The sequence below is a fragment of the Electrona antarctica genome (assembly GCF_951216825.1).
Source record: "Electrona antarctica genome assembly, chromosome: 17".
Classification (NCBI taxonomy): Eukaryota; Metazoa; Chordata; class Actinopteri; order Myctophiformes; family Myctophidae; genus Electrona; species Electrona antarctica.
In genome coordinates, this window is record NC_136798.1 from 13,906,188 (window position 1) to 13,928,308 (window position 22,121).

The 22,121-nt window shown below is 45.9% G+C and overlaps 1 protein-coding gene across 1 annotated transcript in view; it reads left to right on the forward strand.

The window, feature by feature from the left end:
- Positions 1–22,121, forward strand: part of eva1aa (eva-1 homolog A, regulator of programmed cell death a) — a 124,377-nt gene that overhangs the window by 11,307 nt on the left and 90,949 nt on the right. Inside the window, 3 exon segments of the mRNA XM_079526831.1 lie at positions 13,592–13,818; positions 16,653–16,776; positions 20,112–20,273. Of these exon segments, the coding sequence (XP_079382957.1) occupies positions 13,592–13,818; positions 16,653–16,776; positions 20,112–20,273 (513 nt within the window).

Below are 22,121 nucleotides of genomic sequence, written 5' to 3' on the forward strand. Positions count from 1 at the left end.
ATCCCCTCCACACACACACACACACACACACGCACGCACGCACACACACACACACACACACACACACACACACACACACACACACACACACACACACACACACACACACACACACACACTCAGCCGCTCTCTTTCACTCTTTCTGTCTGTCTGGGTTTTGTATTGTGGGCATCTGGAGACGCACACATGCAACAGCAAGTGTGTTCCAGGAACATTGATGCACTTTCACAGTCACCCTTCACCCCTGTGTCCCATCGACGATCACACACACATACGCATGCAGCACATTCACACACACACACATACACGCACGCTCGCTCACACGCACGTACGCACACACACAGACAGACTAAATCTCAGAGTGAAAGTGCCCGGTGCAGGGCAGGGCAGGGCCGTAAGGGCAGTGCCTCTTGACCCTCAAGGGTCACCAGGACAGGTAGAGGGCAGGCGAGGCCAGGGGTTGGACCCTCTGTTTGTGTTTCGGGAGGGGGGTGCAGACGAAGGGTCCACCATCCCGCTGTGAGACCTACACCATCTCTGACCCCAGCAGATGTCATCATAGATTCATTCACCCTCTAGAGAAGAGCTTAGAGGATGGATTCACAGGTGGATATTTTGTAATCATCTACACAGTATATATTATGTGATAAATTGGAATATCACACATGGCCTTGTAGCTAAAGTGTGCAAAAGGCTAAATAAAGTAAAGTCTGCATAGATGGCAAGGCTCCGAACGAACGTCGGTCCGACTCCTGGGCCTTTCGTGTGGTTTTGTTTTAAGCTGAAGCGTTTCATCGTGGCTTTGTTTTCGTCAGGTGAGAGTTGGGAGTTTAAGAAGCAAGAGAAGCTGTGGTTACCATGTGTTCCTCCTCCAGGGCATGAATTCTTTCCGCCAGTCTGACTTAGCATGTGACATCTCTCTTCTTCTGAGCACTCTATTCCATTCCAGCACCCTTTTTTTCTTTCTCTCTCAATGATTTTATTTCCTCAATCCCTTCTCGACTGGCAGATAAAGAACATACGTGGTTACAGTACGTTTGACACACTGTCTTTTTGCATCTATGCATGAACTAGAAACTCATTAGTTCATATTGATATTGATCATATTGTTTTAGTTTCCAAATTAGATTCAACTGTGCACTTTCTGCTTTTGAATCTGTGCTGTCTCAGTTCGATATTGTGTTTTAAATCTGTCTTTTGCCATCCTTACGTCTCTCCTTAAGTCTTTACCCCCCCCCATTCCTTCCTGTGTGTGTGTGTGTGTGTGTGTGTGTGTGTGTGTGTGTGTGTGTGTGTGTGTGTGTGTGTGTGTGTGTGTGTGTGTGTGTGTGTGTGTGTGTACTGTGTAGTCTCTTTAAGACACTCTGGTCATAACACACACATACAGCCCATGTCAGCGCCCCGGGCTACGTCGCTATTGGATTCATACGCCAAGAACAAATAAATAGACCCTGTGTAGGTGGGGGGGGGGGGGGTATAATGACTTCTGAGGTTATAGCGTTAATGTGATTGAGGTATTTATGTGCACGCATGCATCTGTGCCTGTGCTTGCATACGTGTGTGTGTGTGTGTGTGTGTGTGTGTGTGTGTGTGTGTGTGTGTGTGTGTGTGTGTGTGTGTGTGTGTGTGTGTGTGTGTGTGTGTGTGTGTGCGTGCGTGCGTGCGTGCGTGCGTGCGTGCGTGCGTGCGTGCGTGTGGGCACATGCCTGTAGGTGTTTAGGAAGATAAGCTAGTCAGCGATGCTGCAAGCATAGGGAGGCGATCAGACAAGCGAGAGTGTTTGTGTTTGTTTGTGTCTCCGCCGGCATTAATGACTCCAGCTGCTACGGCTCCAGTCTACAGGGAGGGGGGGGGACCCTGCTGCTGCTGCCCCAGCAGGACTGCTGTCCCTCTGGGGACATGACATGCACACAGAGAAGACAAACTAAACATGAATATTAGAGTGAAATCATGTTTTGATTGAATACTTTATTAGCGGTTTTTAGGGGTCCTTGTTTCCACTCAATTCATCCTCATCATCTCATACAATTAAACTATGGGATACCGGGTAAACTATGGGATACCGGGTAAACTATGGGATACCGGGTAAACTATGGGATACCGGGTAAACTATGGGATACCGGGTAAACCGTGAACCTAGCATGGGTTTAAATAACATGCTATCTAAATAACATTCTTGACATTCTGGTCAAGTAAAACGAGCCTATATGTAACAAAAACATGAGAACGTATGATCAAGATGTGTTTGCATGGTAGCCATATCTTGGTCGGTCGCTAGCACACATAGCCTACATACATACATTACATAGATACACAAACACTTGCTGGAAAAATAAAGCAGAGCATAAGGTGCTGTCACTGCTGTGGTATCAGTTACTAGACATACTTTTGAGCGTCAGAGACAGATCCCTCATCCTTCCTGCCGTTAACAAGAGTAATCTTTCGGTCAATGTTCAGTCTTCACAAGCCTAATCTCTTCCGCTTCCCATAACCTTCCCTTGTTTTGTTATTCTTTTACTTCCTCGCCTTTGTTTTCACCCATTTCTGCCCCAATTGTCCTGTTTTTATTAGCCTGTTTGATCAGGGATAAGTTGGTTCTCATAGCGCAGCGTCAAACAAACACTGTGTTTCAGGTCTGAACAGAAGGATGGGTTGGGTTGGGACAAAAAGGCCAAATACAGTATACACCGCCTGCCAAACTGAACTCTTTGCCAGGGTTAAATCCAGGCAGACAACTGATATCCCCTAACTGTGTCTGTATAACTAAGTATGCATGTGTGAGTTTATGATGACCACACAAGTATGTGTATAGGCAGCTCCACATTACACAGACCGTCAGCTGTCGGCCAGTTTGAAAGCGTCACAAGCTTGTCGGCAGGAGACTCCCGATGACAAGCTCCCGTCGCTTGCCGTCCATATCGCCTTGCCGACGCGTCGGAACCCGTTGATGAAGAACCGAACATGTTCCGTCGCCTACTGGCGACCCTCGGTAGCCGACGCTATCCATGTTGTAGTGATGAGGGGGTAAATACTAGATACTATAATTATTCTCAACTCTCAATTGATATACCAAAATCAACTCCAAAGCAAAGCTAGCGAAACAAATGCTGTGTGTTTTGTTTTGTTGCGGGATGCATTGCAGAGGCTCCAGTGTTGCCAGGTTCTGTGAGTGAAACAAGTGACCAGGTCTATGAAAACAAGCCCAAAAGAATCAATCAGTTTCACCACTTGAGCCCTACATGTACATCCGCTGTTTTCAAAATGAATCATGAAAGCAAGCCCAAAAAAGGCAACTACACTTCAGAAATAAGCCCAAACTAAAGCAACGGGCAACTATGAATATTAAGCTATGTTACAGGAAAACTAGCCCAAAGTCGTTTATAATAAGCTTTATGCAATTTGCATGGGGAAAAATAATGTTTCGTCGGGCGACTGGTTTTAAAAAATGCTAGTCTGTTGCAATCAGACAGTTTTAAGTAGTCTTTGACTACTCTGAACAAGTTTGCTTGGTCTGGAGGCACCTTATGAATTAGCTTGCGCCAGCTGTCACATGTCAGCCATTATACTGTCAATACAGTATACAGCCGTCGACTTCCCTTGCACTCTTTGTAGTGTGCCGACTGATTTGCAAGTAGATTAACAACTAAAAACCCTACAGTACGTTGTTGGCTGGGGTCCCCCAGGGCTCTACCCTTGGCCCCTTCCTTTTCCTCCTCTACACCAAATCTCACCCAAAATAGCCAAAATAGCCAAATTCTGATGTCATGGTAGTGACAGCAGTAAGAGCCTAAGACACAGGACATGTGCACTGGGTCTCTGAATAACTGGGTGATAAACACAAGAATTAACATACATCTATTGCCATTCAATATATGAATGGTTATAGTGCCGACTATCAACAGCATGAATATTAGTGCAGTGTCAGCAGGCTTCAACAGTGAGTATCTGCGTGATCATTCAACAATTAATAAATGACTTTTAAATGAATATTAAGCAGCGTAGATCTGTCATTAGCATACTGTAAGTGTAAGTAGACCATTTGCAAGTACGCCAGAGTAATCACATAGAACAGTAGAAGTAGTATAGACTAGTCTTGTTGTATACTATATGTAGTCAAAGAATGCCATTTCTTTATTACATTCAACCTAAATGGCTTAGTGGCAAAGAGGATAACGCTATAGGGGATTTATCTTTTTTTTTTTTTTTACCTCAGTAAGTCGTAGAGCTTTCTTTCAAGCAGCTCTACTACCGTATGACGCTGCTATAGCAGTGTGTGCTCTGTCTCCGTGGTGTCTCTCTACCGTATGACGCTGCTATAGCAGTGTGTGCTCTGTCTCCGTGGTGTCTCTACTACCGTATGACGCTGCTATAGCAGTGTGTGCTCTGTCTCCGTGGTGTCTCTACTACCGTATGACGCTGCTATAGCAGTGTGTGCTCTGTCTCCGTGGTGTCTCTACTACCGTATGACGCTGCTATAGCAGTGTGTGCTCTGTCTCCGTGGTGTCTCTACTACCGTATGACGCTGCTATAGCAGTGTGTGCTCTGTCTCCGTGGTGTCTCTCTACCGTATGACGCTGCTATAGCAGTGTGTGCTCTGTCTCCGTGGTGTCTCTACTACCGTATGACGCTGCTATAGCAGTGTGTGCTCTGTCTCCGTGGTGTCTCTACTACCGTATGACGCTGCTATAGCAGTGTGTGCTCTGTCTCCGTGGTGTCTCTACTACCGTATGACGCTGCTATAGCAGTGTGTGCTCTGTCTCCGTGGTGTCTCTACTACCGTATGACGCTGCTATAACAGTGTGTGCTCTGTCTCCGTGGTGTCTCTACTACCGTATGACGCTGCTATAGCAGTGTGTGCTCTGTCTCCGTGGTGTCTCTACTACCGTATGACGCTGCTATAGCAGTGTGTGCTCTGTCTCCGTGGTGTCTCTACTACCGTATGACGCTGCTATAGCAGTGTGTGCTCTGTCTCCGTGGTGTCTCTACTACCGTATGACTCTGCTATAGCAGTGTGTGCTCTGTCTCCGTGATGTCTCTACTACCGTATGACGCTGCTATAGCAGTGTGTGCTCTGTCTCCGTGGTGTCTACTACCGTATGACGCTGCTATAGCAGTGTGTGCTCTGTCTCCGTGGTGTCTCTACTACCGTATGACGCTGCTATAGCAGTGTGTGCTCTGTCTCCGTGGTGTCTCTACTACCGTATGATGCTGCTATAGCAGTGTGTGCTCTGTCTCCGTGGTGTCTCTACTACCGTATGATGCTGCAATAGCAGTGTGTGCTCTGTCTCCGTGGTGTCTCTACTACCGTATGATGCTGCTATAGAGCGTCGCAGTCCCGCCTCCTACCCTGGCCCAGGAAATGAAACCCAATGCATTATTCTCATAGACATTTCGTAAAGTATTTATTTAAAGACGGTTACGCCGCGGACAAAGCCAACTCGAGTCGTGACAACTCATGACAACACAAACAATATTTTGGACCAAACAAATAATTACAAAGAAGAAAAACAACAAAAAAAGTGTTGTAACCTGCCGTTTTTTTCTTCTTTCTAATTATTTGTTTGGTCCAAAATATTGTTTGTGTTGTCATGAGTTGTCACGACTCGAGTTGGCTTTGTCCGCGGCGTAACCGTCTTTAAATAAATACTTTACGAAATGTCTATGAGAATAATGCATTGGGTTTCATTTCCTGGGCCAGGGTAGGAGGCGGGACCGCGACGCTCTATAGCAGTGTGTGCTCTGTCTCCGTGGTGTCTCTACTACCGTATGCCGCTGCTATAGCAGTGTGTGCTCTGTCTCCGTGGTGTCTCTCCTACCGTATGACGCTGCTATAGCAGTGTGTGCTCTGTCTCCGTGGTGTCTCTACTACCGTATGATGCTGCTATAGCAGTGTGTGCTCTGTCTCCGTGGTGTCTCTACTCCCGTATGACGCTGCTATAGCAGCTCTACTACCGTATGACGCTGCTATAGCAGTGTGTGCTCTGTCTCCGTGGTGTCTCTACTACCGTATGACGCTGCTATAGCAGTGTGTGCTCTGTCTCCGTGGTGTCTCTACTACCGTATGACGCTGCTATAGCAGTGTGTGCTCTGTCTCCGTGGTGTCTCTCTCACAGTGTCTGCATGGCGTCTCATTTAATGTCCTCTTTCAACCCCACATCGTCAACGCGCCTCACTCTGGAAGCACATCATTATGCTTAGCTTTAACCGCCTAACCATTTAACCACAAAAATGTTCTCAATTATTTCGAAAATCGCGGATGTACAAGCCCACTGTGCGATGCGTTGTCAACTTGTAGATCTGGGATTCTTTTTCTTGTTTTATGGGTGGGGGGGGGGGGGGGGTGAAAGAAAATATTAGTATTTGTATGTATTTATTTTATTTGTTTATTTTCGCCTATGATGACTTGCCCAAGATTGGGACGCTGTCGCCAGGGTTAAAGTAGTTAAGATTCAGGCCTTAAAAGGGGTGAGTGCAGAGTCTTTGACCGTATGTGACTGCAGAGGCTTGGCTGCTGTACATATATCTCTGTCATGTTCTATGCTCTCTCTCTCTCTCTCTCTCTCTCTCTCTCTCTCTCTCTCTCTGTGGTAGTAATTACTACAGGGCCTAAAGCCACCGGGCTCTGGCCCTGCGGACCTCTGCCAACCACATCCTGCAAGCAGTGGAGCTGTGCTTTTTAAAGATCTCTCTCTCTCTCTCTCTCTCTCTCTCTCTCTCTCTCTCTCTCCATATACTAGGCCTATCTCTCATTCCCACTATGCCCGTCTTTTGTACATTGTTAGTCCTGTTCTACCACTTCCGTCACCCATAGCTCCCATCTCCATCTTTTGTCCTTAGGGGTAGGTTTTCCTCATTTGGGAGTCTCTCTCTCAGTGTGTATTCGCGGCCTGTGTCTTTGAGGGAAACCTCTCCTCCCTCTCTCTCTCTCTCTCCCTCTCTCTCTCTCTCTCTCTCTCTCTCTCCCAGTAATCGCCACTTGAAGGGAATTCCTGTTTCAGCGATGGGACTGCCGCAACAAGCTTCTCCGATCGTTTGATGGTTTTTGACGCGGCTATAATTTTCTTAAAATAACAGCAATAAAGTCATAAAGCTGTAAATGCCTAAATGCCTAATGTGCCCGAGATGAAACAGACATCGACTTTGATATATTCCTTTTTCTTTTCTGGTTTTCAAAAAAAATGCTTTGAATTTCTGCGGTGGGTGTTTTGAAGCATACGTTACAGGTGTGATAAATGTCTATTCCGTTGCATGTGGGTCGATCGCTTTAGAGAGCTTATTATTGTTTAGACAAAGTCTTGTTTGAACAGTAGGACTTTCATACTGTGCGTGCCGTGTGTGCCGTGCGTGCCGTGCGTGCCGTGCGTGCGTGCGTGCGGCGTGTGTGCGTGCGTGCGTATGATACAGTATGCGCTTTCTCAGGTGTTGCTGCATACACACCTCAGACATGACAGATTTAATTGTAAACAAGTTACCTGACTCACTGGAAGACTATACAAGCCAGTTCCAATGAAGTAGCAGCTCGGTTACACAGGTAGCCTTACGTACCACATAATCATAAGTCATTAATCCTTTACGGCACAGTGCATTGTTCAATCTGAAGGGCCGTCCAATAGGAGCAGGCGGCATCTTTCAAATAACAGGGGGAAACCCTGAGCTGAGTGAGTAATCCTCCAGCAGATAGACAGACAGACGCACGCAGACACTCCCTCTCTCCCCTCCCTCCATTTCATACCGGAGGAGAGCATGTCTATATCGTATGCATTCCAAGCTGACACTGAACACTCAGCTTACTGGAGCATGAGGAGAATTAGTGAGAAGAGCCTCCTCCCTGCCTGTCCCCCACCTGAGGAGACGGCCAGGTGAGACTACAGAGGACAGAGCCTCCTCCCTGCCTGTCCCCCACCTGAGGAGACGGCCAGGTGAGACTACAGAGGACACTCTGTCTGGGGGAGGAAGGTTTTGACATCAGCTCTTTGCTTTTGTTATGCTTTCCTCTGTAGTAATGTGTGATGCGTGGGTGAATGTCTCACCTATCACGTGGTGAATGTCTCTCTCTCTCTCTCTCTCTCTCTCTCTCTCTCTCTCTCTCTCTCTCTCTCTCTCTCTCTCACACACACACACACGCGCACGCACACACACGCTCACACACATGCACACACACACACACACACACATGCACACACACACACACACACTAACACACATGCACACACACGCACACACACACACACGCTCGCACACACACACACGCACACACACTCAGATACACGCACGTCCTGTTTCCGCATGTACACGCATGAGCAGTAGTGTACCCTGAGCTGGACTTGGTCAGTGTCTGATCTGCATCAGGTTTTTATCTAATCTGAGATTCCTGTGGAGGAAATCCTTCTCTTGACAGCCCCCCCTCACTCTCTCTCTCTCTCTCTTTCTCTCTCTCTCTCTCTCTCTCTCTCATGTTGACACAACACAGCAAACTGTCACTAATCTCTTTCAAACCTGACCCCTTGCAGTGGCAGGTCAGGCCGCAGAGCCATCACATGACCACAAATGAGGAGCTAATTGCCAGCAGGGGCCTCAGCTTTTTAGCTTTACGATTGGCCGAAGGGTCACATGATACCCAGCCGAAAGCAGTGGTGGAAAGTTAGTACAAGTAAGTGCATGTACCCAAGTTCTGTACTTAAGTACGCCTTTGAGGTGTTTTTACTTAACTTGAGTGCTTCCAATTGTCTACTTTTACTAGCCCGTCGTTACATCTCAGAGGCAAATAATACTTGGTACTTTTACACCACTACAATTATTCAAAAACGTTAGTTTTGTACCGAAACAAACAACCACTTAAGCCCTATTTTACACTTAGGCTATTCAAACATGGCAGATCTACAAGCTCACATCGTGTCGTGATGCGACGCGTTTTGAGCTAATAGATCTGCTTTTTTCTGAAAGACTAATTTGCTACCGTTAGTACATTTTGATGTCAATACTTTATATAATATATTATATTATATTGTATTGTATTGTATAGTACTTTTATATCATGGTATTAAGACTCTTTTTTAAATGTTTTTTGTGGCTTTCGCCTTTATTTTTATTTTTTCTTTGGAGGGATAGACAGTAGGCTGACAGGAAATGGGGAGAGAGATGGTGGGGGGGGGGGGGGGGGGGGGGGGGGTGACATGCAGTAAGGGCCGTCGGGATCGGGAGTTGAACCCGCGGCACACTGCCAGACTGGATTACCGCTGAGCCACGGCCCAGGCCTTAAGACTCTTACTTACTTAAGTAAAACAAAACTGAGTACTTCTTCCACCGCTGTCGAAAAGCCTCACTACAACCGAGATGTGGACATCCCTGCCCATCGACAGGTTTAACTCATCTCACAAGACCCCAGAGGCTTTAGAGGGCATGATACCCTCTGTGTGGGCGTCTGTCCGCGCCCTACCTGTAAAACAAATCGCTTTAACTGAGCCCTCCAGACCCTCCTTTTCAAAACGGCTCGCACGAGAGGTTTACCTGTTTATACAGTGGTACCGTGTGTCAACCGCAACCTCCTGTCTTTTATTGACCCAATACACAAGCCAGCAGACATAATAGGCTGGCGCTATTGTCAAGGGAAAGGGCAGGGAGCTAGTTAAGGGGAAGGAGTCGGGGACCACATGAAAAGAAGCAGGGCGTGGAAGAAAGAAGGAGAGACGCCTGGGTGTTCCAACCGGGCATTGTTCAATCCCTCTGCCTCTGAGGGACACCTGTCATTGGCCGGGCGGTTTACACAGGTGCCTTAACCCCGCCTGATTGTCAGCCTTGAAAGCAGGCTTCAGTCAACAAGGCAAGAGTGAAGGCAGAAGGTAGAAGGAGTGAAGGTAGAGTGGGCGTGGGGGGGGGGGGGGGTGCGTTGGGAGGGCGGAGGGCAACGGTGACACTCCAAGAAGACGAGAAGAGAACGCGAGGGAGATTAGGCGAAAGGAGGGAAGAAAGAAAGAAAGAAGCATATTCTTTAGAAAGGGCCCCAGGGCCCTAGTAGTGAGATAATCTGTTTGCCTTTACCCACAATCCTCTTCTGAAGGGGTGGAGAGGAAGGCATATCGGTGTGTTTGTGGCTCTCCGTACGCGCCTGCTGGAGGATCCTTCCATCAAATGACACTCTGACCCGCCCATCACCTCTCAGAACCTGCTGGAGGTAGCCTGAGGACAGAGTGCTCTCCACTGCGCGTCTGTGTCAATTCTGTCGTTTATCTCCTTTCGCCCACTCTGTAACCCCAAAGTGGCCGTTGCCATGGTTTCACTCCCACAACCCTGCGGATGGAAGACCGGTGAAACCCACGGTGTCTCAAGGCGTTGGCACTGCACCACGAACCAGCCCTAATAACGTGATACCGTCTCACAAACATCGCATGCTCACCTCCTCTGCCGCTGGGCTGATGTTGCTACCACGTTATGTTGTGTTGCTGTGTCTTTTTTTCCCGGCTGTGTGTGTGTGTGTGTGTGCGCGTGTGCGTGTGCGTGTGCGTGAGTGTGTGTGGTCTCGCTGTCAGGGGGAATGCCAAGTTCCCTCTCACCCTTTGTGGAATGTGGCAGGCAAAGCCATGCCAGCAGTCCTGTGTGTTGTGAGAATGAGATCACAAAGGAGGGGGAAGCAACTTGTTAGGGCGACAAAATCCTTTAAAATAAAATAAATAATGATAATAAAAAAGTTACTGGTATTCAAGTGTTCTGCACAACGAGGCCCTAAAACCAGTGATGTCTTTTTTTTATCAGCTGGCATCATGTTTATTTATGTGTTGTAGCTGGCGTTCCTAGGTGTGATTTGCATCCGGATAAGGAATTATCATTGAGTTTTAAATAAGACTTGGACCAGCCTGGCCTTAACTTCATGTTTCACAGTCCAGTCACAGGTGCAAACCTATTACTGTGAGCCATAGCGCTTTAATAACCATCCCCTTTTAGAGTGTGCCTGACCTTTTGAAGCCTGAGAATGTCGCTCGCTTCTCCTCATCCTTTCAACTGTGTCCATGGCGATAAGGGGTGTGTGTGTGTGTGTGTGTGTGTGTGTGTGTGTGTGTGTGTGTGTGTGTGTGTGTGTGTGTGTGTGTGTGTGTGTGTGTGTGTGTGTGTGTGTGTGTGTGGTGTGTGCGCGCGCGCGCGCACGTGTGTGCATTAGAGAACGCAGTCTCAACCTTATTACCTCTAGCTTAGCCCCAACAGACCAAATAAAGGTAACTGAATCACAGTGTGTTCAGTTTATGAGTGGGCGTGACTCGCGTGAGCGTGCGTGTGTGTTGACTGTCCGTAAATGTGTTTGCAGAGCACTTAGCCAGGCAGCTGAGCTCGCTGTGGAAAGGCCTAAAAAGCTTGCAGCTATTTTCTCAGAATATTATAAAGTATGACCTCTTTGATTTGATGAAATTATTTGATTTCTCAGCTATATGTCTCTGGTTATCAAGTCTAACAAAATATTAATTTTGTATTTTTGAGGGGCGCTAGCTTCTCCAATGCATGGCTTTCCGAAATGACGTCATGTGGGAGTCAAGTCTATGGACTTTTAATGTTTGTTTAGAGCCTAATTACACATTCTCCGTCGCAAGCCAAGTCTATGGACTTTGTTTAGGGTAGTTATGATGTAATTTTTAGGGTAGTTATAATGAAAACATAAGACGTCATCGGGGTGATTTAAATACTGCCCTACCCACTTCACACAAATGTGATTTTTTATTTTGTTTCTCCCAGTGTAGTCATTATGGCAATTCCCCATGTATTCTAGTCCATTGTCATTGTTAACTCCTACAGTTGGTCCTAGGGAGAGCAGGTGTCTACTCTGATACGCGTGACATCTAGGTCATTTCGGGGTGCATATGTTGGTTAGACATACTAACAGTCCGACAGGCATTAGTCCGACAACACTGTCGCACCCGACATGCGTGGCTGGTTACAACTAACCCGTGGCAGGTTAAAACTAACCTGTGGCTCCCGACACAGGAGTTTCACTTCACACATGCTACACGCTATTCTAATGCTTAATTGCTTTTCTGCCTAGTTCCATACGTATGGAACTAGGCCCGGCCACTGAACAGACACCTGCTTGTAGGAGTCGCTAGTGCAGGGATAGATCATGAGGATGCAGTGAATGATTTAAAACCCTCGCCTTGGTAGTAGGCAGGACATTTAACCCTGCCCTTTGCCAGCCAAGAAAATATTCAAATCCATTCGGTCCATTTGACCCGTATCTAGCATGGGACATTTTGAGTGAAAGCCTGTCTGTGAGGAAGACTTTTGTCATAAAGGCTTCGTTGTCACTAAATGGTCCTGAAAAATAAAGACTTTATATGACATTGGCCAAAGAAAAAAGAAGAAAGGAAAAACCTTTCTCCTTTATCTCTGCTTCCCTTCTCAAAGGCTGGAATGTTAATGGTGGCTTTGTGATGAGGCTCTCAGCTCTCTCCTGACTGACTGACTGACTGGCTGGCTGGCTGGCTGGCTGACTGACTGGCTGGCTGACTGACTGACTGACTGACTGACTGACTGACTGACTGACTGACTGACTGACTGACTGGCTGACTGACTGACTGACTGACTGACTGGCTGACTGACTGACTGACTGACTGACTGGCTGGCTGGCTGGCTGGCTGGCTGGCTGACTGGCTGGCTGGCTGGCTGACTGGCTGACTGGCTGGCTGGCTGGCTGGCTGGCTGACTGGGCCATTGACTGACAGGCTGATGGCTCTCAAAGGCCATATCCAGCAGTAGGATAGAGGTATTAGAGTGCACAGACATACAGTATATGACCTATCTATCCTACAAGGTTCAGTGCAACTCTCTACGTGTCGGGCTAGATACCTCCTTGTGTAATGCACGGTTGTTTGTTAGCAACTCTCTGTAGTGACTTCATGAAACTGCATCTGAAAAGAGGCTCACACACCAAAAAAAACAATGCAATGGTTTAGCTGAAAGCCTGTGTCTCAACACCCACAGTCTGTTCTGCAGTAGTAACTCGAGGCGTGACGCCAACCGCTAAAGACTCTTTAATGCTTTAGCATCTATGTGTTGTTGTGGTATTCTAGGCCCGGAGCCATGAGAAAAGTTAGCAGTTGTCTGTCAGGGCTTGTTGATATGCCACATTGCAAATGGTCCATGGAGATGCGGTTGATATTGCTAAATGTACCCTGCGCCTTCAGAGGGGAGTGTGACAACCACTGAGACACTCCTTAAAAACAATAGATAGCGCTGCGTGCCAACCCTTTCTGCATGTGGCACTAGCATGAAATGAGGGATTAGGAGGAAGGAAGGAGCAGAGTAGTCTAGCCCGGACGAGTTGAAGCAATGAGTGTCTAGTAATGTATCGGCTTGTTTCTGATTTGCTTTGCTGATTTGTCCTGTTCTACCGGAGAAAGCTTGTTTTTTTTATTGGTTTCACTTCAGGGACATTACATTAAGTCACCCAATCACAGCCTATGAAAGCAGTATCTGCCTTTTTGTTTGGTCCTGAGTGAAAATGTCCTTTTGAGCCCAAACGCTTCTGTTGACAGATGAAAAGCAAAGATCACATTGTGTGTAAACCTACTAGTGTCTCCATGGTAACCATTGGCGTCTCCTCTTACTACAGGTTACCTGTCCAAGGTGCTAAGGAATTACACAGAGCAGGCGTGTGACGGGGACTTCCTTTCGGTCCGCTGTCCGCCCCGCACCACCATCTCCATCCAGTCCGCCTTCTATGGCAGGAGGGGACCCTCGCACCCACAGCAGTGTTCTCACAGCTACCAGCCTCTGTTTGGCTCTCACCAAACCCTGCAGGACCATGACAAATATTGCTCTGTTTCCACAGCACTACAGGTAACCAAACAACACACAGGCTCCATTCAGAGTGACGCCTACTGTCAGAACTGGGCTGGAATGCATGAGGTTTATATACTGCCCTTTTTCAGACTGATGCCATCTGGCAAAGACACTTCTTTTTACTTTCATGTAGAAACATAACCTGATGCGTTATACAGCCAAACAAAACAAAACATTTTTCAACAATCAACAAAACTTCATACATACTTACTGATATTAACGCATTTTGGGCGGGAACCCATTTTGGTGTTAGCATTATGTTATGCTTAGCTATTGAAAAATAGCAGATCTACAAGCTCATAGCGCGCCACCGAGTGGCGCGCTACGAGCTTGTAGGTCTGCTATTTTTGAAAAATCGAAGAGCGACTGACATAGAAACATAGCTTTTTCAGAAAACTGTCAGGATGTAGAAGACATTTTTAGAATCTGATCTCAGGTCAGAATGGGTTAAAGAATATTGAAGGCTGACAGTCATTGTCATTTGCACATCATTGCCTAGTGTAATTGTTATTGTCCTATATCCTATCTATGGCACCTGAAACCAGAAACAGGCCATGTGTGGACAGTAGGGATGTGCCGATGAGACATTTTGGCCGATATCGATATCCGATATAATTAATTGCTGTTATGGCCGATAACCAATATTACCGATATGTCGATATGATCTCATTCTGTATTCAAAAATCAGACCAGTCTGAAGTGAGTGGTGCAACAGTGCCCCCTGTTGGTACTCTAAACATAGGGACAGACATAGGGACATTGCTGTTCCTTGGAGTGGTTGCACCACTCAAAAATTATAATAATTATGTCTATTCTGAAAAACACATGTAACAGGGAATCTGATCTGCACTGCAGGCTTAGGATAGTCAGATTTAACTTTAATACCGTATATTTAATATTGTGAGATGGTAGATCTGTTCAAGCTGTTACTACTGGGTTCGTTTATCTGTAAAGACAATCGGACCAATTTAATTAATCGGGCCGATGCCAATTAATCAGAAAACAACTAGAATCGGCCGATACCGATGTGTTTGCAGATGAATCTCCCATCACCGATGTACAGATATGTCCTATACTGACAATAAAGTGTGTCTGATTTCAGAATTCTGAAAACATTCTTCCAGGTCAAGTCGAGCTGTCACCAAACCTGATTTATCAATAAATAAAAGCACATTATGCTTAGTTTAAAATGACATATCAACCAATCAACATAGCCAGTCTCTTGCTGCCTCTTGCGGAGCTTACTTGAGTGATAGCGTCCTGTCAAATTCGTTTCACGAGACACATTTTGACGAAACCCCAAGGGATTAAAACTCGGAGCAACTGAGCCGATGGCGGAATGCATTGTGAAGATGTTTTCCAGCGAGCTGCACTCTATAGTTGAGGCGAGCTCGCCACAAGGTCCTCGTAAGCACAAAGCCATTTCATGCCCCTCCCCTCATCCTCTCTTAAATTGATGGGGATGCAGCTAGGGCTAGACCTCCCTTTATACCAACCTCCCACACACACATACATACACATCCTGTTTTTCAGTTTATTCTCAGCCCCCCTGCCCTTCAGGCATTGCACACCCACTGTTTCCAAAATAGCCATAAGGCACCGTGAACGCACATACAGAGAACACATTGTGACGAAACGACGGGGACCCGCCCAGCGACATGATGCCACCCACGTTAAGACAAGCTGGCGTAGACAACTTTTCATAAAACTTAATTTGTTATTAATGCACTGTGAAGTTTTAATTTAAACATGTCTTCAAGCCGGAGGTTTGATGACATGTCTAGGTCTAGCTTTTAATGGACATGGTGACATCATATCTATCTAAGCTGTGGACTGTTGAATGGCTCTCTTTCCGTTTCCGCCTGGCAAGGTCGGAGGTACAAGCTGTTTCTTTCTACTATCAATAGCACACACACACACACACACACACACACACACACACACACACACACACACACACACACACACACACACACACACACCACTAAGCATTGTGTTTCTTAAATGACATGCGACACAGGGAGGGATACAAACATCCTCACGTGTGTCCATGTGATTTATGTTCATACACATGCTAAAATCACTCATGGAGGGGGGTCCCGGTACATGTGTGTGTGTGTGTGTGTGTGTGTTTGTGTGTGGAGGGTTTTGTTCTGGTGGGGTATAAATGCTCAGATCGGATGCCTTATTTGCCCCCGAGCACCAACCGCAACCAGCCCAGCGTTGCACTTTGCAGCTCGAAACACTGGGCAGCCACTGGAACAAACACAGCCCCTGTGTTAGTTCTGAATTGCGGGGGAAATGCCCGGCCTAAACCCTAGACGTTGAACACCAGGCTATACTCCTCCTCAGACGGCGACTCGTTGAGGGTGAATGCTGTTCTCACTGTGGAATGTTCTCACCTGTCTCCCAGGCAAGCTTTAAGATGTAACACCTAAAAGACGGCGAAACCGGAGACCATTTTATGAAGGGATGCCAATTAAATGACTCGAGAGTTTAACCCAGAGACGCCTACCTCATGTTGTTGTTTGTTGTTTAGTTTTTTGCTCTCTCTTTCCCTCCCTTATTTACCTGCCCTCCTGTCTTCTACTCCTCCTCCTCTCCTCCGTAACATTCCCATGGCCTCTTCGGCAGGCCCTTTGAAGTGGTTTTAGGTTTTTGCGTGCCGCTGGTCTTACCGCTGTTGGCTTATTGTTCTCCCTCTCTCTCTCTCTCTCTCTCTCTCTCTCTCTCTCTCTCTCTCTCTCTCTCTCTCCTTCCCTACACCCCCTTTCTCTTGCTCTCTCGCTCACTGTCATACACACTCTATCTCTCATTCTCTCTCCTGGTAGAAAATGCTGGACGAGTGCCAGGACAGAAGGAGCTGTCAGGTCCTTGTCAACAGCCGCGTGTTTGGAACAGACCAGTGTCCCGGCAGCAGTAAATACCTCATTGTCTGGTACAAATGCAGACCGAGTAAGTCCCTCATCACCTGCACCACACCATCCCCCCCCCGTACCCCAACTCGCATGCCTGTCTGTCCCCCTTTATGTTGTCATTTATCATATGACTGTTGATTTTCTGTTCTCTCTGACATACAGTTGTACACTCAGACTGAGCTTTTAACCATTTGGCCGCCAGGATTAATTAAAGAATGATTACTACCCCCCGTTCAACCCTTATTTTGAAGATCACAAACACCGCAACCGGAACCGGATGTTGACTGAATGGTGTGTGTGTGTTGTCGGATTAGGTGTTGATCTCATCGCTAGCTGATGAGAAGTACAGGCTGGCGCCATTACAGCGACCGCTATGCAATAAGCGTTGTTTTGACCAGACATGCCGCCTGGGATGGGGAATTGGAGATAAAAGTGTGCGTGCGTGCGCACGTGGGTGCACGCGCAAATCAAGATGGCGCAGTCCAGTGCTATGGCTAACAACAGATAGCCAACCAAAGCTAATGTGAGTAGCCTTTCGACTAGATAGGATCAAAACATTTATACAACTGAATTAACGTAACTTGCGTGAATTGGCTGTTGCCAGCCAATCAATTAACGTAGGTTATGTTTTTTGGCGGGGATTGTGTTAATTGGCTTTCAGTTGAATTCAGTTTGAAAGGTATATTGACAGTGGCAGTTTATTTGTGTTTATTTCCTCAGCAGGTATAAAAGAAACATAAACTTTACATATCAACAAGAAACAAGTTATGCAAGAAAAGGAAGAGGGACAATTTGATTATTTGGAATAATTTCCTTAATGGAAGAGCTCATTACATAGCATGGATTAAAAGTTCCATGAGAACAATTCAAGAGAAATTTGAGGTTACAAGGGCACCAGCACCTGCTAAAAACAATAAAGAAAACAAATGTGATGAGCAAAGGTTACATATCAGTAACTCTTGCTCAACATTTCAGGCTTTCCGAACTATAGTTCGGAGAGTCGGAATGACGTCAATTTGTAGTTATATCACCTCTCTTTCTGAAGAAAAGTTCGGACATAGGAAGGAGTATGTATTGCACTTAAGAGTATCACTCCAGAAGGGGGGAGAGGCAGTAATCCCACACAGAGAGAGGTGGTCTCCATTCACATGCTGTGCCGAGCCGAGTCGAGCTGTGCTGTGCTGAGCTTGCGTGGCAGTCACACTCGAGTGACCAGGAACCGGGATGCTAATCCACTCGCTCCAACGGCCAATCAACAGCCTTTTGTTCTCTGTCACTTAACCAATGACTCCCCGGGGAGTGCGGAGAAAGGACGCATGGGGCGTTAGTGAGGTGCAACGGGCAGGTGTCACTGCCTCTGAAAGGGAGAGCGGGGATGGAGGGAACGATTGAAGGAAATGCAGGAAGTGAGGGGAAGAAAGAGAGAGAGAGAGAGAGAATCCATCACTATGAGATATCAAGGGCCACCTTGCACACACATAACATATACACCTTCTCTCTTTCTTTCTTTCTCTCTCTCTCTCTCTCGCACGCACGCACGCACACGCACACACACGCACACACACACATTCCTGTCTTATAACGTAAAGTCCTCTGTGTTAATTGAGTCCACCAAGATTGTACAAATGGAACCACAGTGTTCCCCCCTCTACTCCCAGCCTCCATGGTGCGTTGGTGTTGTGATTTCCTGGTCAGTGAAGCTGCTGTGGTTGCCGTGGCTGGTCACAGGTCACTGTGGCTGGATGGGAGCGTTGGAATGCCTCTGCATGGCTCTACATGTCCACTGTCTCTATTTCCTGCCCCTTTCACTTAGACTGAAGTGCCTCTTTCTTTTCTGCCTTTCCCCCTTTCATATTATTAAAGCTATGGGCTACACAACGTGTTGTTTTGGTATGAGGAAAATGTGCTCTGGATTTTGCTTTGATTTCTCTTAAACCGGTTGATTTATTCTAGCGTTGAAGACTACACCTTTATAGTATTTTTTTTTTTACAACTTTATTTATGGGATTTAAAAACAAAAATGAAGATAAACAACCCTACATGTACCCCACCCTCCCCGGTTCCCTCTCAAAAACAATAGCAACAGCAATAAAACAATAATTATAAATGGGAAAGAAAAAGGGCAGAAACAATGAATAAATACAACATAGAATTGGAATTAAAATATAATATACAGAGAATAAAAGGCTACATTTAAAAGGATCTATGTGCCTACTGCTATTCCTGCTATTCGTACACTTTTATTGTCATTCAAGTACAAGCGAAGAACAAGTACAGAACAGAATTTGTTACCCAGGTACTGGTCAGGCAAAATAAATTAGATAGACCTAAAGATTTCATTAAGACGCTCTAAAATTTCATTTAAATATTAATACCTATAGTGAAATAAAGCACTAATTGTATGTCTTACTGATGAATTATACAATTGGAGTACAATGGATACACGCCTCTGGGCATGTACTACATGTAGGGGTGGGTCCCGAACGTCGGGACCAAGCAGGTACCGAACCGAACATGCATGGGTACCGGGTACCCATTACAATAATTCAATTTTGGTTCTAAATATCGGTTCCTACAGACGTGCGCAGAGATGCGCTAAATATTTATTTATTTAACAGTAAAATCCGGTGAAAATCTGTTGTAAGTAAGGAGTAGAGTAACTGCGAGCGTCTCTCTCTCTCTCTCACTCTCTCTCTCTCTATGCAGCATTTACGGGGGACGTGGGGGTGAGGGGATCATTTGGGGATAATGTTTGCGCTTCAGCCAGTCAATCAGTGAGACAATAGCACACAGCTGAGTGATCAGCGAACGGCCGTGCACATCAAAGGCAGAGTCGCACGGCTGTACAAAGTTGCTAATTTGGCTCCTCTGACTGCACTCCCAACGCACGCATCATGCACTGTCCGTGACAACAACCAATCTTACAGTTTGAATTGTACTGTACACACGCACATATCCAGCAAATATAGGCCTAATGATATAAAAAAAAGTGTGTGCGTGTGTGTGTGTGTGTGTGTGTGTGTGTGTGCGTGTGTGTGTGTGTGTGTGGCAGTGCTCCTCAGTGATCCTCAACATACGGTTGAATAAAGGATAATATGTTACTCTATTCATTACATGTCTTAAATTGACTAAGGCAATAAATATGGATACAACTTTTTGTTAAATAATAATTTGACCTATTATTTTTATTTATTTTATACAATTTGGAACCGAAATAGGGAACCGTTAGGAACCGGGAATCGATAAGCAGAACCGGAATCGGTACCAGATTCACAAAAATCCCAACGGTACCCATCCCAAACTACATGTGCTGTTAACAAACTTGTTGATAAAGTATTCCATCAATCAAAAAGCCTCTCCCTCTCTCGCCAGATGAGCACAAGAGCAAGGTGGTGTGTGAGGAGGAGAGGATGAAGTTGAGCTGTAAGCGGGGCATGCAGATCGCCGTCTTCTCTGCCATGTTTGGCAGAAGTCAGCAGGGCACGCTGGACGCGCTGGAGTGTCCAGTTCACCACAGGAGAGCCCCATCAGTAGGTGAGACCTCTGAACCAGGGATGGACTTGAGATGTTGAGAATACTGTACAGCAGAGCAGGGGTGAGCAACTTTGGAACTGGAGAGGGCCACTTATAGTTCCACACTCACTCCAGAGGGCCACATTTTGTATACTGTACTGTTGTAGCAAAAATAGCAGATCTACAAGCTCAAACCGCATTTTTGAATAGTTAAAATAGCCATCTACATTGACACGTTGTGAGCTTGTAGTTTGGCTATTTTAACAATTCAAATATGGTTTTCAAAATAGTAAAAAATAAATAATGGGTTTAGCATGGACGAAAATAGAGCCCATGTCTACACTCACAATCTGTTGGTTATCAGCATATGGTTGCTGTTTATGTTGGTTATTATCAGCATATGGTTGCTGTCTATGTTGGTTATCAGCATTATGGTTGCTGTCGAGCAGAAACCTTGAATCCTCCAAATTTAAAATTTGTATGTTTTTAATGTCGCACAAAGGTAGCAGATCTACAAGCCCACAAGGCACCGCGATGCAACACATTGTGGGCTTGTAGACTTGCTTTTTTCACCATTCATTATCTAAATAATAATAATAAAAAACACTTGTGTGAAGTGAGGGGCGCTCTTATCATCATACATCATCATTATACATCACATTCCGTGCTCAAATCATCACAAATGTAGTACACACAGACACACAAAGCTGGGCATAGGAGCCCCTCAAAACGGAACCGACAGCGACGTGTACACACACACACACACACATGCACACACACACACACACACACACTAGAGACTGACACGGGAGTGGATTTTCACTCCTGTCCTGTCCCACTCCCACAGAATAAATCCTGTCCTGTCCCAATCCTGGGCCAGAGTTTAAAATAAAATCCTGTCCTGTCCCACTCCTGTAGAATGACTCCTGATCCCATCCCGCTCCCACTCGAAATTACTCCCGCTCCCATCCCGCTCCTGTTTTTTTTTTAAGTTAGTCATTAGGAAAGGCAATTGATCGATCGATCCATCTATCTATCTATCTATCTATCTATAGGCCTATCTATCTATCACTTCTGGCTTCTCAAGACAGATAGCCTACCAATAAAATTAAAATAAATAAAGTGGGCAATGTTGGATTTAACTTTGACTACCAAATACTTCATTTAAGACACTTAATTTAAGTCCTATACGGTTTTTCCCTGAACAGAACATAAAGCTTAACAGTTAACAAGTGCTTTGTCAATTAAGATAAAAAAAAACAACCTCAGTGTTAATTTAACTCTATATGAATAATTATTCAGTGTGCACGTCTGTGTATGGCAGTGGTTCCCAGGGGTCCTTGAGAGAGTTCCAGGGGGTCCCCAGCTAAATAATAGTTTGGAACCAAATGGACCCTTATGGGTCTGTAACAAATTATGTTATGGGAGTGTACAAATGGAACCAAATGCTGTTCCATTTGTACACTCAGAGTTAAATTAACATTGATTTTACAATATAAATTGGGGGTCCCAGCGATAAAAATGCCATTAAATGGGGGTCCGTAGACTAATGCATGTCGGGTCCTTGAAATTAAAATGGTTGAGAATCACAGCTAGAACCGTAATAAAAATCTTCTCTTATGGGGGTCCCTGCCCCTGGCATCTTTTCAAATGGGGGTCCGCGGGCTAATAAATGTCGATTTAGGGGTCCTTGACATGAAAATGTTTGGGAACCACTGGTGTATGCGACTCGGTTGGGAGAAAGAAGGGCGACGATGTATTGTAGAACATTGTAGAACAGAACAGCTGTTCAGAGAGCTGTAACAGCGTTAGCATGTAGCTAACGTAGCATCACAATTGAAATTTGCCACTGCCAGGGGAAACAAATGC